The 20,488-nt window shown below is 38.5% G+C and overlaps 1 protein-coding gene across 2 annotated transcripts in view; it reads right to left on the reverse strand.

Moving 5' to 3' along the window:
* Window positions 1-20,488, reverse strand: part of Tpk1 (thiamin pyrophosphokinase 1) — a 330,187-nt gene that overhangs the window by 261,328 nt on the left and 48,371 nt on the right. The window contains exon 3 of one of the 2 annotated variants that reach the window (XM_085683894.2): window positions 5,238-5,309. The exons of the other annotated variant lie outside the window; for it this stretch is intronic. Coding sequence (XP_085540020.1) covers window positions 5,238-5,309 — 72 coding nt within the window. The remainder of the gene's footprint in view (window positions 1-5,237; window positions 5,310-20,488) is intronic. 2 annotated transcript variants of the gene reach the window in all.

A 20,488-nucleotide genomic window follows, 5' to 3' on the forward strand; every position in this document is an offset into this window, starting at 1 on the left:
AGTCATATTTTTAAGCACTAAATGATGTAAGAGCCAGCTAAAACAAATTGCATTAGTATAATAAAGTACTCACAGAAACCTGAGTGCAGTTTAGTACACATGAATGAACCAGCATCCTGCATAAGGCAACTGTACACCAAACAAAATGTGTTTTCAACAGATAATGGCAAAGGTGCTAAGTACACTCCTCCACACATTACCTCTGCTACTCATAGAAAGACACAGCACAAGTTTTGGTTAAGAACAGACATTTCAAATGGAATTTGCTCAGGTTGTTATGATTCGAAGACTGTTCTATTGCTCAAATGTGGAATGTAAGACTGAGGTTATGGGTTGTTTCTAGCATTCTCTGACCTACAGTATTTTATTATATTTTCATTGCATTTCTGTCTCTCTTCACAAAACAGACTTCTTAATCCTAGAGGAATATTTACTTTAATATTATAAAATATTCTTTATATAATCTGGATGCTTTCTGGCTTATAGGCTTTTCTGGTCTTGCAAACAAGTCCCCAAGCTTGTGATATCAACCAAAGCCTAAGGTGAAATTTTCTTTATAATACACTAGGCAAGAGAGGGGACTGCTGTGGCTGGCATCAGTCAGGATTCCTAACTTTGGTATGTAGCAGCCATTCTCTTACATACATCATAATAAAATAAAGAATTTACATATCACTGGTGATTTTTTGTTTTTTTTCTTTTTCATTTTGAAACATTACTTTTTTATTTCCTTTCAATTCATTATCAGCAATGACATTTCTGCCTGTGGAAGTTTTCGAATGGACACCTAACATGTGTGTATCCACATAGGTGTCCATCCCCAAAGTCCCTCTTAGAATTCTAGTAGTCCATAGGCACCATTATACAACATTGCTGGCATACAGGGGTCCCATTTGCATTACAGATTATAAATACTTAAGGGAAGAGCCTTTGTTTCATACCTTTCAAATTCCCTTTCCATAATCCTGGCCAATTCATTGATCAAGTCCCAAGTGCTGTGTAAATCCCTTTGGACGGGCACCATAACTACAAATTCCTTCAAGGAAAGGATCTTGTCTTTCTCCTGTGTAATCCCAGATACGCAAGATCTACAGCTCATCTATTTAGTAACTTAATAAGCATTTTGAATGATCACTAATTCACAGCATAACATCAGACAAGAGGCTTAAGGACTTTGTAGTGGCAGGCTCCTAAGGATATTTCCTTTTCTTGAAACATTTTGCTTAAATCAAGAAGATAAACTCCCTCAGATTTAGTTTCTTTAATTAAGATTTTAATGCTCATAATGAATGCCTCTCACACTCTTCCACAGAAAGATTACCCTTAGTAAAAAATATTTCAAACAAGAATGGTCTAATTAAAGTAAACTAAAGTCAATCTTTGATCTGAGAATTAAAACAATAAATATTAAGAACCGGGAAGTACACAAAAACCAGTAACGACAGACATTTCTACCTTCCTAAATCTATCATGCTATGAAAAAAAAAAACATACTTCTTCTATACCAAGTCTTTTCTTTCATGCAGTACTAGACTTTCTAATGCTCCAAAAATATGTCCAAAGAAGTAGTTCTTACTGTAAATGTTAAAGAACCAAATTTGACCATTAGGTAGGAAATAAAGTCTGACAGTGAAGCACCAACCTTTATATGAAGATGGGGTGAAGGAAGTATTCAGAAAACAAAAGAGAACATTTCAAATATAATATTACAAATGTTATTTTTTCTTGCATAAGAGACAGATAACATCTGGTGTTCTTTGGAATTTTAGTTGAGCTACAATCTAAGCCTATCAAGGTATTATTTTACCAGCTAGTAAGAGGTGTGCTTAAAATAAGAATTAAACTATGACCTGTTCAAATCTAAAGCACTTGTTTGCAAATTATACCAGAACAGTATTATTTAATGAATAAATAAATAAACCAGCAAACAAGTCTATTGGAAATACGGATTTCAGATCACCTCTCCATATCATCCGAGTCCAAAGTTCTCTGCTATGACCACATGATATATTTGAGAAATTTGCTGCAAGAATATCCCCAAAAGTGAAGACAGAGTCTTCATGCCATGACATGCTAACTCTCATAAGGAAGCAAGCATCTCACTGTTATGAAAGACTAGAAGAGATTATACCATGTTTTATTGCCTACTGCCTACTGCCTATTGCTCTGTTTTAGAACACCCTACTAAAATATAATTTATATACACAAAACAACACACAGGCAAAAAAAGATCATCCATCTTTTTAGAAATTTTAAAAAATGGCAACTACCATAAAAATTGGCTTATGAACATTTTATCAATATGAAAGTAACATTAAATAACTCTCTAATTCCCTACCCCATGGTCTTGAGCATGCATGAATGTATTTCCTATCTCTGTAGATTTGCCATTGTGGGGTATTTAATTGTAATTGAGTTGAAAGATGACTTTTGTGCCTGAATCCCCTCACTTAGATGACTATGTTCAAGTTTCATTATTTTTTTAACATTGTTAAAAATTGTGCCTTATTGTTTTATTGTAGTTGAACAATATGGATGTTCATGTGAACATGTACTCTCATGTCTCTTGTGCTTGAATCTTGGAATAGAAAAAGGTCAAGTGATAACTCCAAGGAACTTTCAAGTGGTTTTCAAAAGTTACTCCACCACTGACATTCCTATCAGCAGTGTATATGAGTGCTGACTTTTCAACAATCTCCAGCTCTTATCTTCAACAGAATTTAGTATGTGTGACATGGTATCTCACAGCCATCCAGACAGCTACAGTGCTGACCATCTTTTCATGAGCATGAACAACTTGGGCATTTTCATATTTTCCATGGCAAATGTCTACTCAGATTCTTTGTCAAGCTTTTTTTTTTAAAAGTGGATCACATCTTGCTCTCATTATTCAACTGTAAGAGTTCTTCATATGCTCTAGGCATGTTTTCATCTGTGTAAGTTTGAATGAAATGGCCCCCTCTGCTCAGAATTTGAATATTGGGTTCTCAGTTGGTAGAACTGCTTCTAAGGATTACTAGCTACAGCTTTCTTGGAGAAGCATGGGCTCTGAGGTTTGAAAATCCCACACCATTTCCAGTTAGCTTTCTCTGTCTCTCTTTCTCTCTCTGTCTATGGGTGCTGTCTCAAGATGTGAGCTCTTAAATAACTCCTATGGCTTCAGCATTATGTCTACCTGCTTGCTGCCATACTCCTAGCCATCATGGCCAAGGACTCACCTTCTGAAACTATAAATCCTCAATAAACTCTTTCTTCTATAAATTGCCTGGGTTACAACAACAGAAAAGTAACTAAGACACTGTCTCATTCAGATACAAAGTTAGCAAATAATTCTTTTCATATGTGGGTCGTCTTTTCACTTTCCTAATAGTAACATCTGAAATACAATAACCTTTTTGAATACATTTTCCTTTAAAATATTGTATAACTTTTAATATTTATATCCTGATTCTTCTATATTTATTACATATATGTATATGTGTTTAAGCTGACCATTTGGAACTGTATTGTCTATCAGGGAACTTGTCCCTGAAGAAAACCAATTCTTGCTCCCTCAGTGGCCATTAATTGTTTATTTGCTCATTAGATTTGGAGGACATATGCCGCAGTATACATGTGGAGATTCAAGGACAACTCTATGAAGCCATTTCTTTCCTAACATCCTCCCTTTTATCCCTAAACAAACAAACAAACAAACAAATAAGTCTCCCTAAAAATATCATTTCCTGAGCAAATTGGGAGCACGGGGACCTTGGGAAGGGATTGAAAGGGAGAGGCAGGGAGGAGAGCACAGAAAAATGTAGAGCTCAATAAATATCAATAAAAAAACATATTGAACAAAAAATATCAGCTTTAGGACTACTATATAATGCTAAGTGTAACTTTTATTAAGATACTAGCTCTTGGACTATGAATTTACATGGCTTACATTTTACTAAATTAATTTTACTAAATTAATATTGTAGAGCTATGATACACAACCACGATTTGGTAGCAGTTAAATTAAGTATAAGATACTATTTGGCATCGGTAGTTGAATGAAAACAATAAAGTTTCTGAATACCATAAGCAATTAAGTATTAAGTAATCATTTCCATTGCATGAACAGTCGGGAACACAAAGACACACAAAAGCAAGGAATGACATACACTGAGAAACAGACAAATAACATGATGCAGGCATGCATGGCAAAAAGGGATAAGGAACAGAGAACTTTCTTTGCTAGTCCACCACATGCCATATACAGTACCAAGTTCTGATGCGAAGAACTCAGAGACAGAAACTTCAGAAGTTTCTAGTTGTGTACATTTGAGCTGAAGAAGAAGCGCTGCTACCTGCCCTCTTCCTCCTGCAGCTAAATGTACCAGCTGAGAGAAGGAGGACAAGGTGTGAGGCAGTTCGCAGGGAAGTCCCTTTGATGAGATATAACCCAGATGAATGACCCAAAGCTCCAATCCTCGGGCAGAGAAAGTCTATAAGAAAACAGCACCTGGACAGAAGAAGCTCAGTGAATACACTTTAAGATTCCCAGAATGAAGCCAGGCCAGGCTACTGGGTCATTGCATTGGAAAGGCTTTGGCAATGGCCTGAGGGAAGTGCAATGTGCACTAGAATGGGCTGGGATTCAATATGCAATTCAAAAAAAAAGAAATCATGAATTAGAAAGGAAGTTGGCTTGGAAGAGGTTGAAGGTAAAAAAGGAGGAGGGGAGAAATGATGCAATATTATTTTAATCTTTTTAAATTAAAAAGAAAGAATGCATAGGACTTACATTGGTTTAAACCAGATGGGGCCCCAGCACTAAGAGGTACAAGAAGATGCAAGCTTTCATCCCTAACCCAACAGGTATCTTCAGTTGGCATCAGCTCACAAAGGAAAACCAAGTTTTCACCAGTGGAGGCTCACTGTGTGTATTAAGCACACTTAAACGTAGGTCTCATGATGAGCAGTAGACGGCTAAGACAAACCAAACTCAATGTTATTTCTACAGAAATTTTGTCTCATATTGCTTTGTTTGGGCATGTTTTTGTCTTATTGGTCATTATTTATATACCATACAGTTTCTGACTTTATGTTTTAATGAACTGGGTGTGCTGTGTTTTTCTCTTTTGATTTGTTTGTTTGTCTGTTTGGTTTTTTTGGGGGGGGCTTGCCTGTTTGTTTGAGGGGGGAGATATAGAATTGGGTGCCAGTCATGTTATTCAGTCTCAAAGACATTAAATGCGAATTAAGATTACCTTTTTTCCAAAGATGACGAAAGCATGTGTCCAAAGGCTGATTAAGAATCACAAGGCAAAATTTCAAAGTTCCTAAAAGAAAAGAAAAAGGGTAAAACATACACAAAGATAAACAGTCCCCACCTATCATCCGGGTCTGTATCATAAGCTCCATGAACACAAAGGAGGGCTGCAATGGCAGTTACTCTAGCAAACCTTCCTTTCTGAACAGATTGTTTAATCAACAGGACGTACTGTCTTCAGAATGTCTGTCTCTCCCACATCATTTCTCAGAGGAAGGTATCATGAAAAGAGCTCACAGTAAAAGAAAACTACTTTTTAGAGGAGATAAATGCTTTTATTATGAATTCTCAACCTTAGTAAAGATCCAGCATTGGCACAGGAGACCACTTCCTGAATATAATACCAGGAAATACAGTAGCACAGACACTAAGAGCAACAAGTAATAAATGGGACCTTCCGAAACTGAGAAACTTCTGGAAGGCAAAAGACATGTTAAATAAGACAAAACAGCAGCCTACAGAATGGGAAAGGACCTTCAGCCACATCACATCGGAGAGAGGGTTGATCTCTAAAATATACAAAGAACTAGATATCAAAATACCAAATAATCCAATTTAAAAATGGACTCTCAAATGGCCAAAAAAAAAAAAAAAACACTTAAGGAATTGTTCAGAATCCTTACCCATCAGGGAAATAAAAATCAAAACAACTCTGAAATATCATCTTGCACCTGGGAGAATGGCAAAAAAAAAAAAAAACACTGATGACAGCTTATATTGGAGAGGATGTGGAATAAAAGGAACGAACACTCATCCATTGCTGGTGGAGGTGCAAACGTGAACAGCTACTTTGGAAATCAGTATGGCGGTTTCTCAGAAAATTGGGAATCAGCCTACTTAAAGACCCAGTAATACCATTCTTGGACATATACCCAAATCATGCAAATCAAAACAGCACATGCTCTCCTGTGTTCATAGCAGCATTATTTGTAATAGCTATAACTTGGAAACAACCTAAATGGCCTTTAACTGAAGACTGGATGAATAAATGTGATACATTTACCAAATACTATCAAACTGAATCCAAGAACACATCAAAAAAAAAATAATAATCCAACACGATCAAGTCAGCTTCATCCCAGAGATGAAGGGATGGTTTAATATGCAAAAATCTATCAATGTAATCTACCATATAAACCAACTGAAAGAAAAAAAACATATAATCATTTCATTAGATGCTGAAAAAGCATTTGACAAAATCCAATACCAGTTCATGATAAAGGTCTTGAAGAGATCAGGGTTACAAGAAACATATCTAGACATAATAAAAGCAATATACAACAAGCCAACAGACAACATCAAATTAAATGGAGAGACACTCAAAACAACTCCCCTAAAATCAGGAACAAGACAAGGCTGCCCACTCTCTCCATATCTATTCAACATAGTTCTTGAAGTTCTGGCTATAGCAATAAGACAACAAAAGAAGATCAACGGGATTCAAATTGGAAAAGAAGAAGCCAAACATTTGCTATTTGCAGATGATATGATAGCATACACAATCGATCTCAAAAAGTTTACCAGGGAACTCCTACAGCTGATAAATACATTTAGTAATGTGGCAGGACATAAGATCAACTCAAAAAAATCAGGAGCCCTGATGAAGAACCTGAAAATGAAATCAGAGAAATATCACCCTTCACAATAGTCACAAATAACATAAAATATCTTGGGGTAACACTAACCAAAGAAGTGAAAGACCCTAGGCAATAGTGTGACTGCATGAACAGGTTTTTAGGAGCTCACTATCTATGGAGGGATACCTTACTGAGCCTACATACAGGGGGCTGGGCCTTGGTCCTACCTCAAAATGATGTAAAAGACTTTGTTGACTCCCCATGGGAGGCCTAACCCTCTCTGAGGAGTGAATGGGGATGGAGTGGGCAGAAGGTGGGGGAAGAGGAAGAAGGGAAAGAAGGGTAAACAGGGATTGGCATGTAAAATTAAAAAAAAGATTGTTTAAAAAATGAAAATAGAAAAAAATTCATAGAAAAAAAAAAGAAATATCCAGTCCTGATAGGACAGAGTCTGCTAGCTGCTGCTTTTATACTCTCCTAACATTGTCAGGAACTGAGTGACTCAGGGGTGCTGGCGTATGCTATCACATTCATTCACACTCATTTGAGTTATTATTTTTATTACATCAAACTCACTTTGATCTTTCTAATGTAAAATTATATGCATGTTATCACAAACACTACCAAGTATGTTTATTCAAGTATTTAGACAACACTAAACAAAACATGGGTAATACTATTTTCTGAACTTTATTAGAAGGAAAGTTCAAGAAAAAACAGGTTCCTGAAGCTGGGATGGGACCTAAGAATGAGTTGCCTCTAATGTCCTATGATGAACCTTATATATTTCAAAGAATGTAATCAAGCTGGTGAGAATCCACAAGTTTTGTTCAAGCACTCCTCAATTACAGAAATCAAATAATTGCTTAGTGATAAGAAAAACCATTTTGGAAGCCTTCTCACTATTATAAACAGAGAAGATAAGGTAATGAAAATAATATGTCATCATGTACAACAAACCTTATTACTAATTATGCAACACACACTGGGGGTACAAAGAAAAGTAAATTTTGAGGTTATATGTTCAATAAAATGTTAAAAATATTAAGACTATACTCAACAATATAAGTATATGAAGAATGATGGATAATAGAGGCCACAGATTTGAAAGAAATCAAAGGAGGGCTTGGAGGAAAGAATAGGAAAGAGGAACTGTTACAATTATTTTATAATTTCAAAAACTTCAAGAAGCAATAGAAAAAGAAGTAGTAGTCTAATAATGTAGGACATTAGCAATAATACAAATTTTTTAAAAGTAATATTTAACATGTCATTGGAATTGACGTTGAGATATCTACAGAGTGTGTGGTACAGGAATGAACTGAAAATACTTCCTGAATGTTTGAGAGGCATACGAATAGATGTAGCTACAAATAAATGACTGGACTTGAAAGAACAAAGAACTAGGTCAAAATTGTGTTTGTTCGCTATCACAGAGCATAAAAGGTCAGAAAAGGTCAATAAACAATTAGGGTAGAATGTGGAAAAATTAAAAGCGGTTGCTTTCAAAGTACCAACTACAGGAAATGACCATAATCCATACCAGAAAAAGCAAGAAATCAGCAGCAGCATGACCAAAGACCTGTTTGTGATTTCATGACATTTGCTAAGAGATTCCCAGGTGCTTACCAGGTAACTTTAGGAAGACGGCTTTGGTAAAAACCAAGAATTCTTTCATTATAATCATTTTAGTTAAAAAGAAATAATCCTGAAGGGGGCTTAGTGATTAAGAGCATTGCTCCTTTGCAGAGGATCTGAGTTCAGTTCCCAGCACCCATTAAGGTGGTTCACAGCCACCTGAAACTCTAGCTCCAAGGGATTAGACACCATCTTCTGATCTCTACAGGTACCTGCATTCGGTATTTGCATACACTTATCTACAAATGCAAATATATGCATACACACAAGTTAAAAGAAAAGCCTTAAAAAAATCCAGAGGGAAGTTTTTTTTTTGGTGTGTGTGTATGTCTCTCTCTCTCTCTCTCTCTCTCTCTCTCTCTCTCTCTCTCTCTCTCTTTCTCTCTCTCTGTGTGTGTGTGTGTGTGTGTGTGTGTGTGTGTGAGAGAGAGAGAGAGAGAGAGAGAGAGAGAGAAAGAGAGAGAGAATTCTGTCCCCTATGGATTTGTCTGTTTCTAGCCAAAGACATGTATATAGAACCTCATTAATACCCTTCTATCAAGTAGCCATATATTGGTGGAGGACCTTGATTTCTGTCTCTTTCTCTCCCCTAGTCTGCCATGGAGCAAGGAATGCTGGCTCCACTGAAAGTTCAGCACCTATCTCACAGGGACTCCTTAGAATAGTAGATAGCATGATTCCCCTTCAGCACATTTCATTGTCTGCCAGGCTTCTTTATTGTGACAAACAAAATAAACATTCAAGCCCTCTCTAATCCTGGCCTTGATTCTAGAATGCTGCAGTGGAGGCAAGAGGCCCGACAGCAAGTTCAGCAGTGAACACCAGAAACAGCCCAGTGACAGCTTTATGAGTGTCCATTAAAAATCAAATATGCTTCTTCCTTTCTCCTTCCTCCTTCTTCTTACTACACGTTGTCAAGTCACCCCAGAGGAGCTTGTGAGACAAGCAAATCTCTAGGTTTTGTCTCTGACAAGGTCTATATTTTGAAGAAGGGACGGCACAACACTGTTCTTGTTTAAATCAATCGCTTTGTGTTATTGTTGTTGTTGTTGTTTTAATGTGATAATTTGGGATTTCTGTGGCTCAATTTGGGACCAAGGACAGACAGCATTCCCATTGTTGTTCTTCCAGATGAGAGCTTTTCAACCTTTCTAACGTTGTGACCCTTTAATACAGTTCCTCATCTTGTGTTGATGGCGAACCACCAATTATTTATGCTGCTACTTCATAACTGTAATCTTGTTATTGCTATGAATTGCAATGTAAATATCTGATATGCAGGTAGTCTTAGATAATGCCTCTGAAAGGATCATTTGGCTCAATAGCTGGGTGTCACAACCCACAGGTTAAGAAACATTGTTCTAGATCAATGTCCTCATAATGATAGTTTCTGTGAGCATGTTTCAATTTTAAAAAGGATCCAGGAGTGTAAAATGTTTTATCTATAATCTGCTAATGGTGTCATTAATATTTCTACATGTAACATTTGCTCAAGGCTGTACAAAGAAGTAATTTAGGGATTCTCTTCAGGTTTAATACAGTTTTCTGATGGAATCTGACAGTCTCTCACTTTCTAATTTAGTACTCTCTGGAATTCTGACTAAACAAAGTTAGTATGACATTTATTTTACATTAAAAAGACTTATAATCACGGATCCACAGCAGACAGCAGAAAAAGAAGCATTCAAAACCAAACACGGAGGCCCAAGCCAGTGACCTCTGCTGGACCAGGCCTGAGACAGAGACCTCCTTCAGAGCAAGTCCCAGGGAGCAACCTCCAAGGGAGCAGGCCTGAGCTGACAACCTCTGTGGGACCAGACCTGAGACAGTGCCCTTCTTCAGAGCAGGCCCCAACAAGTGATCTCTGTAGGAACAGGCCCAAGCCAGTGACACCCACCAAAGAATGGCTGAGCCAGCGACCTCCACTGGAGCAGGTATGGAGGAGCAACATCTGAGGGAACACGGCTGAGCCAGTGAGCTCCGGGGACCTCTGAGAAAACAGGGGTGAGCCAGTGAGCTCCAGGGGACCTGATCTGACATCTGAGGGAACAGGACTGAGCCAGCAACCTCCAGGAGACCTGACCTGAGCCAGTGACCACTGCAGGAGCAGGCCCAAGCAAGCACCTTCCATGGGACCAAGTTCAGACCAGAGACCTCCGCTGAAACAGGTCCAAGCAGACCTGAGGCAACCACCTCCACGGGACCAAAATGAGCCAGTGACCTCCTTGGGAGCAAGCCTGAACCAGAGACCTCTGTGAGAGCAAGTCCAAGCAAGCAACCTCCAGGGAAAAGGCCCAATGGACCTCCAGAATTGCAGCATGACCTCTGAAAGCACCAAGCGACCTCCAAAAACTACCAAGTGGCCTCTGTCTTGACTGGAACAGTGGCCCCAACTCCACCACAAGGAACAACTATCTGAGTTTTGGATCCAATGGCACATGGAAGAGTGATCACCAGAGACATGACCCCAACTATACCAATCAGAGGAAAAGATGGGTAGACAAGGTAAGAACACACTCAACACCACAAAGAGCAACACGACGCCAACAAAAACTAGTGGTCCTACAACAACAAAACTTGAACACCCTAATTCAGATGAGACAGAAGAAAACAACCTAAAAAATAACTTTAGAATAATGTTTGAGGCACTTAAAGAGGAAATGAAAAATTCTCTCAAACAAATGCTGGAAAAAAAATTAGAAGAAATCAACAAATCCCAAAAGAACACCAAGAAAATGCAATTAAACAGGTGAAAGAAATGACTAAGACAAGAAAAATGAAATGGAGACAATAAGAAAAACACAAACCAAGGGAATTCAGGAAACGGAAAATCTAGAAAAATGATCTGAATCACAAGCACAAGCATAAACAGCAGACTACAAGAGAGGGAAAAGAGAAACTCAAGTGTTGAAGATACAATAAAAGAATTAGACTCATCAGTCAAAGAAAACATTAAATCTAACATTAAATCTAAAAGAAGCTTAATATAAAATATCCAATAATTATGGAATACCCTGAAAAGACCAAACCTAAGAACAATATGGACAGAAGTCCAACTCAAAAGCACAGAAAATATATTCAAAAAATAAATTCAAGAAAATCAGATATACATATGAAGATACAAGAAGCTTACAGAATACCAAGGAGATTGAAAAAAATCCATTAATGGAAAATCTCAATACTAAACATCTATGCCCCAAAGACAAGGGCACCCTCATAAATAAAAGAAACACTTCTTAAGCTTAAATCACACATTAAATCCCACACACTAATAGTGGGAGACATCAACACCCTACTCTCACTATTGAACAGGACTGTCTGACAGAAAATAAACAGAGAAATAAGAGAACTAACAGATATTATGACTCAAATGGACTTACCCAACATCTACATAAAAGAATGTAATATACATCTTCTCAGCAGCACCTCATGGAACATTGTCAAAAACTGATCATGTGCTACTTAATAAGCAAACCTCAACAGATACAAAAAAAAAATTAAAATTAGAATAACCTTATGTATTTTATTGGATCACCATGGCTTAAAATTGAATTCAACAAACACTAATTCCAGAAAGCCCACAAACACATGAATATTAAACAATGCTCACCTGAAACAATTGGTAAAGAAAGAAATAAAGGATTATATATAGGAAGTGGTCTCCTGTGCCAAAGTAGTCAAGTGTACTTCCCACTTTCTCTTCTATAAGGCTCAGTGTGGCTGGCTTTATGTTGAGGTCTTTGATCCACCTGGACTAGAGTTTTGAGCATAGTGATAGATATGGATCTATCTATTTTCATTCTTCTACATGTTGATATCCAGTTATGCTGGCAACATTTGTTAAATATGCTTTTTTTTCCATTTTATATTTTTTGCTTCTTTAAAATGGCTGAAAGACATTTAAGGAAATGCTCCACATCCTTAGTCACCAGAGAAATGCAAATCAAAACAACTCTGAGATTTCATCTTACATCTGTAAGAATGGCCAAAATCAAAAACACCAGTGCCAACTTATGCTGGAGAGGTTGTGGGGAAAAGGGAGCACTCCTGCATTGCTGGTGGGAGTGCAAGATGGTACAGCCCCTTTGGACACCAGTATGGCTATATCTCAGAAAATCAGGAAGCAACCTTCCTCAAGACCAAGCAATAAAAACCCAGTAACACCAACACTGAGAGCAACCATTAATAAATGGGACCTCCTGAAACTGAGATTCAAGGAGGGACACGGTCAACAAGACAAATCAGCAGCCTACAGAATGGGAAAAGATCTTCACCAACCCCACATCAGACAGAGGGCTGATCTTCAAATATACAAGGAACTCAAGAAATTGTTCATCAAAGGAATAATCCAATTAAAAATGGGGTATAGATCTACACAGAGAACTCTCAACAGATGAATCTGAAATGGCTGAAAGATACTTAAGGAAATGCTTAATATTCTTAGCCATCTGAGAAATGCAAATCAAAACAACTAGGAGATTCCATCTTATACCTGTAAGAATGGCCAAGATCAAAAACACTGATGACAGCTTATGCTGGAGAGGATGTGGGATAAAGGGAGCACTCCTGCATTGCTGGCGTGAAGGCAAACTGGTACAGCAGCTTTGAAAATCAGTATGATGATTTCTCAGAAAATTAGAAAACAACTGACCTCAAGACCCAGCAATATCACTTTTGGGTGTATACCCAAAGGATGCTCAATCATACCTAAAGGACATGTGCTCAATTATGTTCATAGCAGTATCATTATTTGTCATAGCCAGAACCTGGAAACAGCCTAAATGCCCCTAAACCAAAGAATGGATAAGGAAAATGTGGTACATTTACACAATGGAGTAGTACACAGTGGAAAAAATAATGACATCTTGAAATCTGCATGCAATTGGATGGATCTAGGAAACATCATAATGAGTGATGTAACCCAGACCCAGAAAGAAAAATAAAATGTGGACTTACTCATAAGACACTTTTAGACATAAAGCAAAGAAAAACCAGCATTTCACAATTCACAATCCCCGAGAACCTAGAAAACATACATGGATCTACTCTACATGGGAAGTAGAAAAAGACAAGAACTACTGAGTAAACTGGGAGTGTGGGGATCATGAGAGAGGATAGAATGGGAGGGGGAAGAAGGAAGGAGAAATATATAAAGAGGAGAAAAATATATAGCTCAATAAAAATTAAAAAAAATGAGTCCCGAAAAAAATAAAGAAAGAAAGAAAAAGAACTGACAGACCTGAACCAACAACCAGGGAGGGAGCCTAAATGGAGCCAACCTATGCCTTCTACATATGTGTGACAGTTATATAGCTTGGTCTATTTGTGGAACTCCTAACAATGGGAGCAGGGGTTGACCCAATGCTTTGGTTGGCTCTTGGGAACCTATTCCGCATACCTGATGCCTTGTCCAGCATAAACAAGGAAATGGGCTTATTCTTAATATAACTTGATATGCCATGCTTTGCTGGTATCCATGGGAGGCATGCCCCTTTCTGAACAGAAACTGAGGAGGAAGTGGAGGAGAGGGAAAGGGAGGGGAAATTGTGGTTGAGGTGTAAAATAAGTAAATGAATTTAATATAGTTTTACAAAAAGAAAAAACATAATAGGTCTGAATAGTGTATACATGAGTGTGTGCATATGGACATCCCTACATGACATAGCTCCATGTTACTCATATACTGACCCAAGGAAATTCCTCTCACTATTTATAAAGTTCAAAAGAATCATTAAAAACAGAGACAAAAATAATTAACACTCTTATTCTAAGAATTTAGCATGTTTTTACAGTAATGCTGCTTCTGGCGTAGACAAAAGAATTTTTTTTAAAATATGAAGAGCTTTCTCATTATCTTAAAAAGACTACAAATTTTCAATCAATACTGTAATTTGTACACAAAATTTCAGTATTTCAGGTATAGTGGCAACAGGAAATTTTCATTTATCCATAACAATGTGTAGTACTTTCCATTTTAAAGAACAACAACCTAAATTAACCATTATTCTTCCACGTATGATGACAAGATGACAAATTTCCAGCCACTGAGTAACAGAAACAGATACACCGATAAACTGCATGGATCCAAGTTTATGACATGAAAATAAAGATAATGTCAAATTATCAACCACGGCCTTTTTGAAAGAGAGTTTTTGAATAGTAAGAATTAGCAAACCCAAGTTGAATGCTAAGAAAGGACAACCTTCTATCTTCTGTCTGGAGCACTGCCTCTGGAAGAAGAGGTAACTCTCTAAACAAGGAAGAAGTAGCAATGATGGCCCTAGGCTACCAAGTGGTAACAGAAGGAAGTGGTTGCTAGGGGCAACACAACAGACAACTAAATTAGCCTGCTGTGGTCCAATGGCCAAACCTGGGACAATGTGAACCACAAAATACAGCACTAAATTTTTTGCACAGTATAAAATTAAACATTTTTTTTTCACTTTTAAACATCCTAGTCAGGTTGGATGCTCACCTTCCTAGACCTGGAGGGAGGGGGGAGGAACTTGAACTTCCCACAGGACAGGGAACCCTGACTGCTCTTAGGGCTGGAGAGGGAGGAGGAGAGGGAGTGGGGGGAATGGGAGGGTATTGGGAGGAGGGGCGGAAGTGGAAACTTTTATGAATTAAAAAAAAAATAAAAAATTTTAAAAAAAGAATTAAATAACTTTAATCTTTTCCTTCATGGTTTCTGTTATTTTTATCCTCAGACAAACTTTCCATGTCTTATAGTGTTGTAAAATCCAAGTATTGTGTATTTTATTTTGTTTTATCTTTTTTTATTGAAAATTTCCACTTCCTCCCATTTCCCTCCTTCTTCCCCCACCCCCTCCCTCTCCAGTCCAAAGAACAGTTAGGGTTCCCTGCCCTGTGGGAAGTCCAAGGTCCTCCCCCCTCCATCCAGATCTAGGAAGGTGAGCATCCAAACAGACTAGGCTCCCACAAAGCCAGTACATGTAGTAGAATCAAAACTCAGTGCCATTGTCCTTGGCTTCTCAGTCAGCTCTCATTGTCCGCCACGTTCAGAGAGTCCAGTTTGATCACATGCTCCATCAGTCCCAGTCCAGCTGGCCTTGGTGAGCTCTCATTAGATCAGCCCTGCCGTCTCAGTGGGTGGGCGCACCCTTGTGTCCTGACTTCCTTGCTCATGTTCTCCCTCCTTCTGCTCCTCATTTGGACCTTGGGAGCTCAGTCCTAAAACCACACTTACAGAAAAAAAAAATGCTATATTAACAAAGTGGGAGAACAGACACATCTCCCACAGGAAAAATAAATCCAAAGAAGACACACCAAGTTCTACTCTTACTGAGGGGTGTATACCTGCTCGTTTCCCATGACAACATCTATCAAGTGAAATTGCTTGCGATGGGATGGTATTTCCACTGCAGCATCTGAGAAACTTTGAACAAGTTCACCATTCTATATGGAAACTGGACTGCAAAAGGCATAATTTCAGTCTGAAATAAGTGAGTTCATTACCTATGTACCAAGTGAGAGTAAAAGAACAAATAACAAGTAGTAGATAGAAATAGCAAATAGCAACAGATCAGCAAACTGGGATCCTACAACATCTGTCGGTAAAGATTAGAGGCTCTAGGAGAGAAGGCACAAGAGAAGCAGCATCAAATCAGGAGACAGAGGAGACATTCAGCAGAATGACTGGGGAAGCCCTGCTGAGACAGTCACACTGGGGTTCCTAATGAGAGTTTTCATGCAGTGCAAAGTGGTCTCTCCACTGATGAGCTCTGTCTAGGCCTTCTCAGGTCCACTGCAGGCATTTTAATAGTATGCAATAAACGAGAGGTACCACTGTTGGAAATGTTTTTCCCCTAGATCAGTGGTTCTTAACCTGTGGGTTGAGACCCCTTTGGCTTTGCATATCAGATATCCTGCATATTCGATATTTACATTATGATTTTTAACAGTATCAAAATTACAATTATAAAGTAGCAGCGAAATAATTTTATGATTGGTCAGGGGTCAGAGAAACTGTATTAAAGGGTCACAGCATTCGGTGAGAACCACTGCTCTGGCTCTTCTCTTGGTTTTGATACTTTTGCCCTTAGCTATTTGCTGATCTCCAGTCTATCCACTGGAGGTGGAGTCATTGTGCCCCAGGAATCCTGGGGAACCCATGAAGGAAGTCTTCGATAAGCAGGCCCTTTTCTACATGAGCAAACAGCATATGACGATTTCCTAACATACTGCATTACACCCACCACCAACAGTTATATATCATGTGGTATGATCCGAGCCAGGATCTGCTAAAATAACATTCAGTCCCAAATCACACAGAAACCCAATCTGGCTCAGGAGGGAAACATCAGATACATTTCAACAGAAAACTAGCTTACAATACTCTTTCCCAGTAGTCATCAAAGCTGACAAGGGTACCATAGACAAGGAAAGTTTGGGATACTATCACAGATAAAACGAATCTCAGGAATATGATAACTACACGTGCTGTGGTATCCTGGATGGGTTCCTGGGGCAGAGAAAGAATAGTTTGTAAATACTTTGGAAACTCGGTAAAATGCAGAACAAATCATAATGCATATGTTTATTGCATCAGCACTGGTTCATTAATGTGAACTAATGTATCATATAAACTGGATGATAACATAAATGAAATTATACATGGGGCTGGCTAGTTGAAAACCCTATCCTTAATTTTTTCAAAACTTTAAAAAAAATAAAATCCATTATTTTTTATGACTTATTCATTTAAAAATTTGAGATAAGGGTCTCTTGCTGTCCTGGAACTTATTACGCAGACCAGGCTAGTCTCAAACTCAGAGATCCACCTGCCCCCTCCTCTGCCTCCTGAGTGTTGAAAAATAGCTTCTCTGACATTAAAAATTATTTGTACCACAGACAAAAAAATATATGCTATTTACATCTTTAACTCAATAATCTCAAAATGCAGTAGTACAATTTAAAAGTGAAGGGATTTTCTATTATTTTCAGAAAAAGAAGTTAATATTTAACAGCATTCTTATGGTGGTTTGAATAAGAATGGTCCTCATAGGCTCATAGATTTAAATGATTGGTCACCAGGGAGTAGCACTTTTTGAAAGGATTAGGAAATGTGTCCCTGCGAGAGGAAGTGTGGCCCTGGGGGTCTACTTTGAGGTTTCAAATGCTCAAGAGAAGCCCAGGGTTAGCCTCTTCCTGCTGGCTGCAGATCCGGATGTATTATTCTCATCTACTTCTCTAGCACCTGGTCTGCATGCACACTGCCATGATGACAATTAACCTGTGAAATACCAAATGCTTTCCTTTATAAAAAAGATGCCATAGTCATAGTGTCTCTTCACAGCAAGAGAACACTGACTAAGGCAATATTTATTATATAGACCAGTACAGAGGCCTCCCTGTGTTTACAGAACAAAGTCCTATGTTTTCTACCTAAGCTGACGTCATAGGGTTTACATAACTCTGATAAAACATCATACCACCAAAAGCAAACGCGGGATGAAAAGGCTGATTTCGCTCTTTAGTATACAGTCTACCTTCAGAGAAGTCAGCTTAGGAACTCAAGGCAGGAACTTGGAGACAAGAACAGATGCAGAGGCCTAGAGAACACAGCTTCCTGGCTTGCTTCCCATAGCTTGCTCAGCTTGCTGTCTTATACCCCCTAGGAACACCAACCAGAGGTGGCACTTATCTACTTTTCAAGACAATACCCCACAGGTTTGACCACAGGCCAATCCTATGGAGACATTTTCTCTATTTTGATTGCTTCTCCTCCCCAGTATATCTAGGTCTGTGTCAAGATGACACAAAACACAGTCAGTACAGTTCAAATACAGAAAAGTAGAAGGGTCACCACACTGATGGGTGCCCTCACTCACCTCTGCAGCTTACTAGGCACACTGTGTTTTGCTTGTGCCTGGAGAACACATTAACAAACCAACTAGGTTCACATAAAATCATCTCTAAAAGTAACAAACTTAATACCCTTCAGCACATATTGAAGACAATGCACATTCTATAAAAGCATGACCATACATATCAAGGTCAGAAGCTCCAACAGGAACAAAGTGGCAGGAAGAGAGGACAGGAGAGATTCAGGGCAGATGGGCAGGTAGGCAGGCAAGAGGGTCTTATGGATGACCAACGTTGAGAACAATTGGTATTATGGTATTAAGTCCTGATAACAACATTATTTTATGTTTAAGATTTCTTTAAAATTATTTTTGTTTTACTTGCATAGTTACTCATTTATTTATTCTAGGAGGAGGGCATGGTATCCTGTGTAGGTCAGAGAATAACTTGATGGAATCAGTTCCCTCCTTCTAGCACATAGTGAAAGACCCCCATTAGGGGAGACTCTCACTCGAGTCTCGGGATGACGCGAACCCCCCCCAGTAACTCATGAGAGACCGCCCTTGCTGCAATCACAAGAGGTTTAATGACAAGACGACAAGACGGGGACCAGTGCACTGGGGCCGAGACTCATAACCCACGCAGGGGAAGAGTTCGACCCTGAGTGACCGGGAGAAGTAGTTTTTATAGGAAGAAACCACGCAGCCCAGTAATCCAAAAGGGGGGCAGAGAGGATGTCACAGAAAATTCCAGTGATGATTACAAGGGGACAACTCCCTGCCTCTCAAGATCATTCTCAAGGTCGTAATCAGCTAGTTCCTATACCAATGATAATTATTAGGGGGTGATAATTACTAGGGGGAAATCTCTCTGTTTCTCAAAATTACTCTCAAGATTACAATCTACCTTTATCTTCAGCTAGTTCCTGAAACCCTGAAATTGGCTAATCCTAGATTTCTGATTCTTCTCTTCCTGCTAGATTTTTGACTCTGTTTTCCTGCTAGGGAGATCTGGATTTATCCAGGTCTTTCAATAGGTCCCTAGGACTGAGCTTGTGCTATTGGGCTTGCCCATAAGTTCCCTCCCTCACACACAGAGCCACTTCCTGACCCAATAGCAACATTTTATAATATTCATTTCATTGCTTTAACTTCTGTTTTCTGAATGTTTTACATGTAATATTTAAAAATTAAAGTAAAACCAAATATAGTGGCATATATCTCTAATCCCAGCACTTTGAACACAGTGCAGGAGGATCTCTGAGTCAGAAGACAGTCTGGTCTACATAGTAAAATCTAAGCCAGAAGCAGAGGTACATAATGAGACCTTTTCTGAAAAACATTTACCACTCTTGCAGAAAATCAGAGTTTACTTCCTAGTACCCACAGGACAGTTAAAACTGTCCTTAACTCCAGTTCCAGGGGCTCTGATGACTTCAGCAGGCGAAACATGCATAAGCATAAAGTAAAAAGGAAGATCTATAGGAAGGCAGACTTTAATTGTAAATTTGGGGATGGGTGCCAAGAAAACGCCAAGGTAAATCAACCACTTAGGTATTAGCATCAAACTGTTGTGGCTTCTATCAGGCAATCAAATTATGCTGACAGATGAAGACAGAAACATAAAGGGGGGGTTGGAAAGGTGAGAGGGGAAGGGAGTGGAGGAAAGGAAATTTTGCTGTAGTACTAGGGATAGAACCTAGGAAATCACTACAGTTGGTAATGACATACAGGGCTACATCCCCTGGCCTACTGCATCTTTTTTAAATGTGAATGACACTATCATGAAGAATGGTTTAAAATTAAACTACTATGGTAAAACATTGATTTCCTATATAAAGTTAAAAATGAAAATTAAAAAAAAAACTAATGAATGAAATACACCTGACTGAAAAAAGAACCACTTGGTAATTTATAAAATGTTATAAATATAGATTACCCTTCTGTGTGCATTGTATGTGTTCATATGTGTGTGTGTGTGTATGTGTGTTCACAGTTATATGTCCAGGTGAGTGCATACTTATGGTATGCATTTAGAGGGTAGAATACAACCTCAGATGTTAGGCCTCAGTTTCCACCGCCTTTGAAATAAGAACCTCTCTGGACTATACCCTTCTAGGGGTTATGCTATATCTCTCTCTCCTATC

This window comes from Myodes glareolus, chromosome 25, assembly GCF_982192425.1.
Source record: "Myodes glareolus chromosome 25, mMyoGla1.1, whole genome shotgun sequence".
Classification (NCBI taxonomy): Eukaryota; Metazoa; Chordata; class Mammalia; order Rodentia; family Cricetidae; genus Myodes; species Myodes glareolus.